The 9,959-nt window shown below is 48.1% G+C and overlaps 1 protein-coding gene across 9 annotated transcripts; it reads right to left on the reverse strand.

The window, feature by feature from the left end:
- Positions 1 to 578: 578 nt before the first annotated feature.
- Positions 579 to 9,474, reverse strand: ODF4 (outer dense fiber of sperm tails 4). 9 transcript variants are annotated; one of them, XM_050765395.1, is made up of 5 exons: positions 6,873 to 6,955; positions 6,567 to 6,694; positions 1,598 to 1,771; positions 1,160 to 1,366; positions 579 to 969 (listed from the first exon to the last, which is right to left on the reverse strand). In XM_050765395.1, the coding sequence occupies exons 1-5, from the start codon at positions 6,881 to 6,883 to the stop codon at positions 785 to 787; spliced, it is 705 nt and encodes a 234-aa protein (XP_050621352.1). In that variant the 5' UTR covers positions 6,884 to 6,955; the 3' UTR covers positions 579 to 784. The 9 variants fall into 9 exon arrangements, 8 of the variants coding, with proteins under 8 accessions (XP_050621352.1, XP_050621354.1, XP_050621347.1 ...); XM_050765397.1 differs by lacking the exons at positions 6,567 to 6,694; positions 6,873 to 6,955 and adding an exon at positions 9,079 to 9,474; XM_050765390.1 differs by having other exon boundaries at positions 6,567 to 7,210.
- Positions 9,475 to 9,959: the final 485 nt, after the last annotated feature.

The following is a 9,959-nucleotide window of genomic DNA, read 5'->3' on the forward strand; positions in this document are numbered from 1 at the left end:
TTAAAACCCAAATGTGCAACTTACCTTTTGGACCTAACCCGAATGCTTTCCTTTGTCGCCATGTTTTATTCCTGCTGTTACATAGCGGAGGGTGTGGGAGGCTTGGGTGGAAAGCTATAGCAGCCAGGGTGGATGGTGGTTTCCAGGGCACAGGCCCTATGCATTCTGTCATCGGAGCTGGACACAAAGGGTGGGAATGCCGCCCAGGACACACACCTGGGCGAACCACCTGTGCTGTGGTGCTCGTTGTTCAACCTGCCTCTTATCTTTGAGCCTTTTGGCTTTTGAATCCTTCACTATGCTTAAGCCAACAAGATGGTAGGTGATATCTCTCTCCTAATCAGCGCTACCTCCTCCACCCACTAACTAGCAAATGTTGGGTCAGAGATAACAAAGAAAAAGAGGCGTAGCTCTCCAGAGGTATTTGCCCATGTACAAGTATGCTCTGGTAGAGGTTGGGCAGGTTTAGGGACTAGCAGGTGCCAAAAGGCTCCTGGGCAGCAAGAACTGGAAAACAAACTTGTTCTTTCTCCCTTCCTCTCCCTCCTCCTCTAGCTTGCCTCAACAACAGCCAGATATGAGAAAGAAGAGACGGACAGTTTATTCCACATCACTCAAGCTCAATCAAGTCAGGCAGAAAGCAGAGGAGTGCAAAGCTGGTCCAGCATCCTCCCTTTCTCATTCCTTGCAATGATGAGGACCAACCTATTCAAGGGCTGTGGGGAGGATGAGGAGACAGGGTCAGAGGAATGGACTGAACTTGGTGCCAGGAGCTCAGAAAAGGTTACAGGTGTGTATCCTTCCGCTCAGGATCCAGGACCCCCTCCTGGGTGATGGGGGTGTCTGTGATCATCTGTGCCCTTGGAGATTCTTCTGCTGAGGCAAAACTGCTGCTGCAGGACACGGTGCTACTGGGGTGGCTCAGAATCAGACTCCAGAAACTTTTATAGTTGAAGTAGCAAAGGATCGCTGGGAAAGGACAGGGACAGGGGAGAGGAAGGTTGTGACTGGGAGGTAAAGTGACAAGCAGGGTGAGGCCAAAGGGAAGATAAGATCCTAAAAATCTAACCCTGGGGATCGCCAGTCTCTTCCCTCCACACTTTCCCTGACCTAACTTTCCCATGTCCCTTCCTTCCCCCAGGGCCCTCTGGCCACTCACCGCAGCTGACATATAGGATGAGCACCAGCCAACCAATGAAATAGCTCCATCCGATGGGGATGGATACATTCCTCTCCACCTCGAAGATCCAGATGTTAATGGGGAACAGCATGAGGGTGAAGAAGATGAAGGTCACTAGGAGACAGGAAGCAGAGGGTCTCGTTGTCATGCAAGAGTCCCACAGGAGGCTCTTCCTCATCTGCTGGGCTAGAGCCACAAACCACATCACCACGCACAGAGTGACTGGCCCCTGAGGTTCCAGGAGTCAACCCCTCCATTTCTACCTCTCTTGTGACCAGGAAATGATGTAACCCGATTCTCGGCTCTGTTCTCCCACCACCCACAAAACCCCCACACCACCCCCAAAGAAGAGGGAGAAGTGCCCAGGAAGATGTGGGTTAGGAAAACAAAGGACCTTTTTCCAGAGCTAAGAGGCACCTTCACAGAAGCTCAAGATGGTCCCGACCAAGCCGACAATGGGCAATTTCTGAACAGCGGGCAGGTAGGGCAGGTGCAACCAGATGGTGAGGATGAGGCCCAGCCCCAGGGTCAGGTTGAAGCTTAACTTAGCCACCTTAAACATGGGCTGATTTGTCCACAGCTTAAAACTGTCTGGGGAAAATGACAAACAAAAAGATCAACTAAGGGTTCACAAAAGACGAAACATAAAAATGAGCAAATACAAGAAAACGTACCACCGGGTGCGGTGACTCAGGCCTGTAATCCCAGCACGTTGGGAGGCCGAGGCAGGTGGGTCACAAGGTCAGGAGTTCAAGACCAGCCTGGCCAACATAGTGAAACTCCATCTCTACTAAAAATACAAAAAGTAGCTGGGCATGGTGGTGTGTGCCTGTAGTCCCAGCTACTCGGGAGGCTGAGGCAGGAGAATCGCTTGAACCTGGGAGGCGGAGATTGCGGTGAGCCACTGCACTCCAGCCTGGTCAACAGAGCAAGACTCTGCCTACAAAAATAAACAAAAAAAAAGATAGAAAGAAAATGTACGGGCCCATTAATAACCAGAGAAATGCACATTTGAAGTAACACTGAAATATTGCTTTCACTTCTTTTTTTTTTTTTTTTGAGACGGAGTCTCGCTGTGTCGCCCAGGCTGGAGTGCAGTGGCGCGATCTCGGCTCACTGCAAGCTCTGCCTCCCAGGTTCACGCCATTCTCCTGCCTCAGCCTCCCGAGTAGCTGGGACTACAGGCGCCCGCCACCACGCCTGGCTAATTTTTAGTATTTTTTTTTAGTAGAGACGGGATTTCACCATGTTAGCCAGGATGGTCTCGATCTCCTGACCTCGTGTTCCGCCCACCTCGGTCTCCCAAAGTGCTGGGATTACAGGCATGAGCCACCGCGCCCAGCAGCTTTCACTTCTTAAATAAGCCAAGATCCTTGATATGGAGATTGTTTGATAATCTCAACCGCATGCAAATGAATACCTCAACAGAAAAGAAAATGGACAGAGGACTTAAACTGCAGTTCTCCAAAGAAGGAGTACAAATGTCTGATCAACATATGAAGCTCAACACAAAGAATTGCTAATTAAATGTGATTTGTGAAAAACCATCGAGGCCGAGCATGGTGGCTCACACCCGTAATCCCAGCACTTTGGGAAGCTGAGGTGGGAGGATCTCTTGAGCCTAAGGGTTTGAGACCAGCCTGGACAACACAGGGAGGCCCTGTCTCTTTGAAAATATACAACTGGAGCTGGGTATGGAGGCTCATGCCTGTAATCCTAGCCCTTTGGGAGGCTGAGGTGGGCGGGTCACTTGAGATCAGGTGTTCGAGACCAGCCTGGCCAACATGGTGAAACCCCATCTCTACTAAAAATACAAAAATGAGTGGGGCATGGTGGCACGTGCCTGTAATCCCAGCTACTGGGAGGCTGAGACAGGAGAATTGCTTGATCCCGGGAGGCCAAGTTTGCAGTGAGCTGAGATCGTACCACTGCACCCCAGCCTGGAGGACAGAGTAAGATTCCATCACACACACTATATATATATATATATATATATATACACACACACACACACACACACACACTTGGCTGGGCACGGTGGCTCACACCTGTAATGCCAGCACTTTGGGAGAGCAAGGTGGGCAGATCACAAGGTCAGGAGATCAAGACCATCCTGGCCAACATGGTGAAACCCCATCTCTACATACATATATATATAAACTGTCAAATTAGCAAAGATCAAAATAAGATTGATAACACCTAGTATAGGAGAGTATATAGAGAAAAGAGGTCCTCTCACACACTCCTGGTGGGCAGCATTTGTGGTGAATGATCTGGCATAAAAGATCCAGAAAATCTACATTCTTTTACCGTACAATGCTTCTTCTTAGAATTTATGTTAAGGAATAATCAGGTATCTGCAGCAAAATCTGGGTACAAGAATCTTCTTTGCAGAGGTATTAATATGTCGGCCAAGCATGCTGGCTCATGCCTGTAATCCCAGTACTTTGAGAGGCTGAGGTGGGTGGATCACTTGAGGTCAGGAGTTTGAAACCAGCCTGGCCAACATGGTAAAAACCCTGCCTCTACTAAAAATACAAAAATTAGCCAGGTGTGGTGGCACCTGTGTGTAGTCTCAGCTACTGGGGAGGCTGAGGTGGGCGGATCGCTTGAGCCCAGGAGGCAGGGGTTGCAGTGAGCCGAGATCACGCCACTGCACTCCAACCTGGGCAACAGAGTGAGACTCTGTCTCAAAAAAAAAAAAAGTCCAATAAGCTCCTTGATTTACAAGAGATTTGTAAAATAAATTATACTATACCCACACATTGGGTTATTGTGTGTTCATTTAAAACGGTGATAGGTGATAGACTAGGCACAATGGTTCACAACGGTAATTCCAACACTTTGGGAGGTGGAGGCAGGAGGATCACTTGAGCCCAGGAGTTGGAGACCAGCCTGGGCAGCATCGGGAGACCCTGGTCTCTACAAATTAAAAAAAAAAAAGTAGCCAGGCATGGTGGCATGCACCTGTGGTTCCAGCTACCCAGGAGCTTCGAGGTGGGAGGATCACTCGGGCCCAGAAGTTTGAGGCTGCAGTGCAATAAACTACAATCACACCACTGCACACCATCCTGGGTGACAGAGTGAGACACTGTCTCAAAATAAAAATAAAAATAGATGCTTGTCTCTGAATAGAGTGTCTCCGGAAAGAAACAGAAGAAACTGAGGAGGGAGACTAGATACTAAGAGATAACAGACTCACTTCACTATACAATCCTTTGTATTCTTTGAATATTCACTGTTTATACACTACCTAATCCTGATTAAATAAATTTTAAAAATCAGTGATGTTCGGCTGGATGCGGGGGCTCACACCTGTAATCCCAGCACTTTGGGAGTCCGAGGCAGGCGAACCACCTGAGGTCAGGAGTTCAAGACCAGCCTGGTCAACATGGTGAAACCCCGTCTCTACTAAAAATACAAAAATTAGCTGGACATGGTGGCGGGGGCCTGTAATCCCAGCTACTTGAGAGGCTGAGGCCGGAGAATCACTTAAACCTGGGAGGCAGAAGTTGCAGTGACCTGAGACCGCCACTGCATTCCAGCCTGGGCAACAGAGCAAGATTCTGTCTCAAAAAAAATAAATTAATAAATTAAAATAAATTAAATTAAATTAAACAAATAAATAAATACATAAAAATAAAAAGCCTGGCTGTCTTTGAGTAGCTCCATAGAGCAAGGCGCCTACATGAGTTTCAGAGCCAGACACACCTGAGTTGCAATTCCAAACCTGCCATTATTAGATTGATCCATATGAAATGGCTCCTTTTGTAGGTGAAAAAGCAGTCAAATATTAGCATGTCATTTGGTTCAATCTACTAGCTTTATGACCCTGAGCAAGGTACTTAATCTCTCTGAGTCCCAATTTTCTCATCTCTAAAATAGGGATAATTATCTCTATCCTTAGGGTTGACTGAGGACTAAATTGAACAAATGAAGGAAGTGTACAATAAAGGATAGCTTTTGTTTCCCCAAATTTATTATGATAAGGACATAATACTTTCATAATTTATTATATGAATACTTTCATATTCATATAATAAGGATATAATACTTTCAGAAAATAAGAGCTGTGTGTTTTTTTTCATGCTAAGGAAAGTGAAAAAATTGAAATAAGGGTCAAAAGCTCTCGTTATCCCCAGGAGCTGAGAAAGAACTCCAAATTCCTGAGGGGTGAGGGAACAGCATAACCAGAGACTAACAAGAATAAGATCCAGGTGTGGTGGCCAGGGCCTGTAGTCTGAGATTCTCAGGAAGTTAAAGCAGGAGGATCCCTTGAGCCCAGAAGTTGGAAGCTGCAATGAGCTATGATTGCACCACTGCACTCCAGCCTGGGTGACAGAGTGAGACCTTTTCTCTAAAAAAATCGGTGAAACAAACAAAAAAAAAAAGCAAGGATAAGGAACGAAGCAGCTGCAGGAATTCAGGGAAGGAAGGAACACGGAAACCAGGTGTGGAAACAGGAAAATGATCCAGAAAAGCAAGGCCTGAGGCAGAAGGAAAGGAGAGCGTGTGGGATCAGGGCCTGAGAAGAGACATTGCAAGGAGTCCTCTCAAAGCTCTGGGTACACAAGACTAAGGAAACCCCCATCTCACTGGGGCTCTTCTCCCTGGTAAATTAGGCGATTAATGAGTGAGTCTCTTGTGCTAAGGGTCCATGCCCCTCACAACTTTTTTTTTTTTTTTTTGAGACGGAGTTTTGCTCTTGTTACCCAGGCTGGAGTGCAGTGGTGCGGTCTCGGCTCACTGTGACCTCCGCCTGCCGGGTTCAAGCGATTCTCCTGCCTCAGTCTCCAGAGTAGCTGGGATTACAGGCATGTGCCACCATGCCTGGCTAATTTTTTGTATTTTTAGTAGAGATGAGGTTTCACTGTGTTAGCCAGGATGGACTCGATCTACCCACCTCAGGTGATCCACCTGCCTTGGCCTCCCAAAGTGCTGGAATTACAGGCGTGAGCCACAGCGCCCGGCCTGATTTTTTTTTTTTTTTTTTTTTTTTTTTTTTTAGAGACAGGTGTCTCACTAGGTTGCCCAGGCTGGACTCAAACTCCTGGGCCCAAGCAATCCTCCCACCTCAGCCTCCTGGATAGCTGAGACCACAGGTGTACGGCACCATGACCAACTCTCTCACAGCATTCTTAGAAGCACAGATTTGGCTCTGGGTTTTATCAAAAGCAGTGACATTTTCCTTTGCACCAATCAAATCTATTTAGCCAGGCTACAGGATGAGAAATGATCGTTGGCGGTCTCAGTGCCAATGGAACTATCTTGCAGGCCAAAAAGTAAAGATGACCAGGGAGAGGGAACAAGAATACATCCAGGGTGCAGATAGAGAGGCCAAGACAGGCTGGAGGCCTGGGCTGGGATTGGGGCTGGAGGGGCTCACCTTTCCCATTCTCTAAGTCAGAACAGCCCCTGGATTTGCAGAAGTGCAGGAGCCCCATGGACATAATGTGGGCTGATGTGTGGATTCTGTTGCTGACATCTACGGGCCAGCGCTGGTAGAAGCGGCTCCTAGAGAGGTACAGCCATTTCTTGGAGAAGGCCATGACCAACAGTAGGATAAAGGCAACCAGGCTGAGCTCAGAAGCCAACACCTGGGCCATCCAGTGGAAACTGTGTGCGACTCTCCATTGAAAGGGAAGCGGAGAGTTCCGGCGCTGGCTCAAGGACCCATCTCGTCCCAGCTCACCTCTGCCCCATCCTGCCTCCCCACTCTTCGTTTCCTTTTCAGGTCTCTGATGTTGGTCTCTTTCTCCTTCTGACCTAGGGAACTCATTCCCAGGGTCCTCTGCATCCATCTTGAGCACCACTTCTCCCCCTGTCTCCCTCTTCCCTCACCAGCCTCAATTGTCTCTTCTCATCTTTCAGATCGTTTCATCAGCTGCCACCATGCAGCCTGGGGTCTGAGAAAGAATGAGGAAGTCTAATAAGAGACCTTAATCTAATAAGAGACTCTTGATCCAAGAGAAGGCCCCAACCCATTCAGCAGGCCAGGTCCCCTAACTGCCACGGAATTTTCCTGGGGCACAGTGAGATGGGGGAGGAGAACCAAGACTTCAGCTTTTTTTTTTTTTTTTTTTTTTTTTTAAAGAGAGACAGAGTCTCCCTCTATTGCCCAGGCTGGGGCCTGGGGTTCCGTGACACAACTTTGGCTCACTGCAACCTTGAACTTCTGGGTTCAAGTGATCCTCCCACCTCAGCCTCCTGAGTAGCTGGGACTACAGGATTGTGCCACCATGCCTGGCTAATTTTTCTTTTTTTTTCTTCTTTTTTTTTTTTTTTTTTTTTTTTTGAGATGGAGTCTCGCTCTGTCGCCCAGGCTGGAGTGCAGTGGGGCAATCTCGGCTCACTGCCAGCTCCGCCTCCCGGGTTCACGCCATTCTCCTGCCTCAGCCTCCCGAGTAGCTGGGACTACAGGCGCCCACCACCACGCCCGGCTAATTTTTTGTATTTTTAGTAGAGACGGGGTTTCACTGTGTTAGCCAGGATGGTCTTGATCTCCCGACCTTGTTATCCACCCACCTTGGCCTCCCAAAGTGCTGGGATTACAGGTGTGAGCCACCACGCCCGGCCACTAATTTTTCAATTGTTTGTAGAGATGGGGTCTTGATATGTTACCCAGTCTGATCTCAAACTCCTGGCCTCTGCCAGGCACAGTGGCTCACATCTGTAATCCCAGCACTTTGGGTGGCCAAGGTGGGTGGATCACCTGAGGTCGGGAGTTCGAGACCATCCTGACCAACATGGAGAAACCCCGTCTCTACTAAAAATACACAATTAGCTGGGCGTGGTGGCGTGTGCCTGCAATCCCAGCTACTCGGGAGGCTGAGGCAGGAGAATTGCTTGAACCCAGGAGGCAGAGGTTGTGGTGAACTGAGATCATGCCATTGCTCTCCAGCCTGGGCAATAAGAGTGAAACTTAGTCTCAAAAAAAAAAAAAAAAAAAAAAAAAAAAATCCTGCCCTCATGAGATCTTCCCCGCTTGGCCTCCCAAAGCATTGGGATTACAGGTGTGAGCCACCGCACCTGGCCCGTGGCTCCAGCCCTAACTCTTTCTGGAAATCCTGTTTCTCAGGCCACAGCTCAGAACTGTGGATCTGACGCCTCCCTCCAGCTTCTGCCCCACTTTACATGCGAGCAGTGGTCTGGGAGAGGCCCTCCTGTGGTTTGCGTATGGTTAATTTGTCCTCACCAAACCTCACGTTGAAATGTGTTCCCCAGTGTGGTGGTGATGGTGGGAGGTGAGAGGGCTGAGTGGGTGGTGTTCGGGTCATGGGGGCAGATGCCTTGTGAAGGGATTAACGCCTTCCCTGAGACCTCACTCTATTAGCTCCCCACAATAGCTGGTTGTTAAAAAGAACTTGGAACTGTTACCAAGCAAAAGGGCTCACTGCCCGATGTGCATAGAAGCCAATACTAGGGCACTAGGTTTTGAGAAAAGAAAAGCTTTATTGTGAGTTGACCCACAGGGATATGGGAATCCAGCTCAAATCTGCTCCCTTTGCTGGCCTTAAGGCAGTCCTTCCATGAGAAAAGGTTTAGGGGGTGGATTCTGGGACTAGCGGATGATTGGTGGAAAGAAAGGAGAAGTCTAGAAAGTCCTTAACCATGTCCAGTTATCTCTGCAAGCTTCTTCATGGGCTGCATGTGCAAATTTGGTGGCGTTAGTATGAAACATCAGGTGGAAATTCGGGCTGCGACATCAGCAAGCTCGTTCTGTGCAGATTGCAGTCAGCTATACGGGTTCCCACGGATTTCAGCCAGTTCTGTTGTAAGCAAAGGGAGTTTCAGGATTTCAGCAAGCTGTTTCTTGGCTACCATCCTGTAAACTCGAAAATGTCCGTTAATCACTGGTTATTTAACTCTTTGGGGCACAGTTTCAGCTCCTCCCTTACCTTGTGATCTCTGCGCAAGCCAGCTCCCCTTCGCCCTCCACCATAAGTGGAAGCAGCCTGGCATCCTCAACAGACACCCAATCTTGAGCTTTCTGGCCATCAGAATTGTAAGCCAATTAGCCCTTTTTTCTTTATGAATTATTCAACCTCAAGTATTCTGTTATAGCAACACAAAATGGACTAGGACAGTCCCCTTTTCTCTTCCTATTTCCTCTGCCCTAACCCCAACCCCAAATGTTCACTGATGGAGCAGGGGGAGGGAGGAGGAGCTTGTCCCCAGGAAAAGATCCTCCCTCCATTGTTCTTTGGAAATGTCTTGCAAAGATGTCATCGAGCTTCCCACTGCTTTCCCCAACCCTTCACCTCCCTCCCAGCTCTACTCACTGCTAGTCAATCATCACCAATTCCTTCCCTCTTCTTTTGACTTTTCTTTTTCCTTTCTTTTTTTCTCAGCACCAGAAAGAGGAGGATGTAGGATGAGAATGGGTCCTGGGGATGTCATGCCTTCTGAGAAGATTATTATAATTATTTTTATTGATGATTGATTGATTGAAACGGTCTTCCTTCATCACCCAGGCCAGAGGGAGTCTCTGTCTCAAAAAAAAAAAAAAAAAGAGCATAGCTTTTGGGGTCCAACAGGCGAAGCTATGAAAAATGGGTCTTCCCCCCTCTTTTTTTATTTTTGAGATGAGATCGCTCTTGTTGTCCAGGCTAGAGTGCAGTGGCACCATCTTGGTCAGCTAAGTGCAACCTCCACTTCCTGGGTTCAAGTGATTCTCCTGCCTCAGCGTCCCAAGTAGCTGGGATTACAGGCATGCACCACCATGCCCGCCTAATTTTTTATATTTTGTAGAGACAGGACTTCACCATGTTGGTTAGGC

Source organism: Macaca thibetana, chromosome 16 (assembly GCF_024542745.1).
Source record: "Macaca thibetana thibetana isolate TM-01 chromosome 16, ASM2454274v1, whole genome shotgun sequence".
Taxonomy (NCBI): domain Eukaryota; kingdom Metazoa; phylum Chordata; class Mammalia; order Primates; family Cercopithecidae; genus Macaca; species Macaca thibetana.

Bases quoted from the DNA above. Each gene is read 5' to 3' on its own strand.
- ODF4 (XM_050765390.1), bottom strand. From the start codon at position 6,981: ATGGATGCAGAGGACCCTGGGAATGAGTTCCCTAGGTCAGAAGGAGAA. The intron at 1,772-6,566 runs GTGAGCCCCTCC...CATTTTCCCCAG, and splicing joins TGACTTAGAGAATGGGAAAG to ACAGTTTTAAGCTGTGGACA. The intron at 1,367-1,597 runs GTGCCTCTTAGC...TTGTGGCTCTAG, and splicing joins CATCTTGAGCTTCTGTGAAG to CCCAGCAGATGAGGAAGAGC.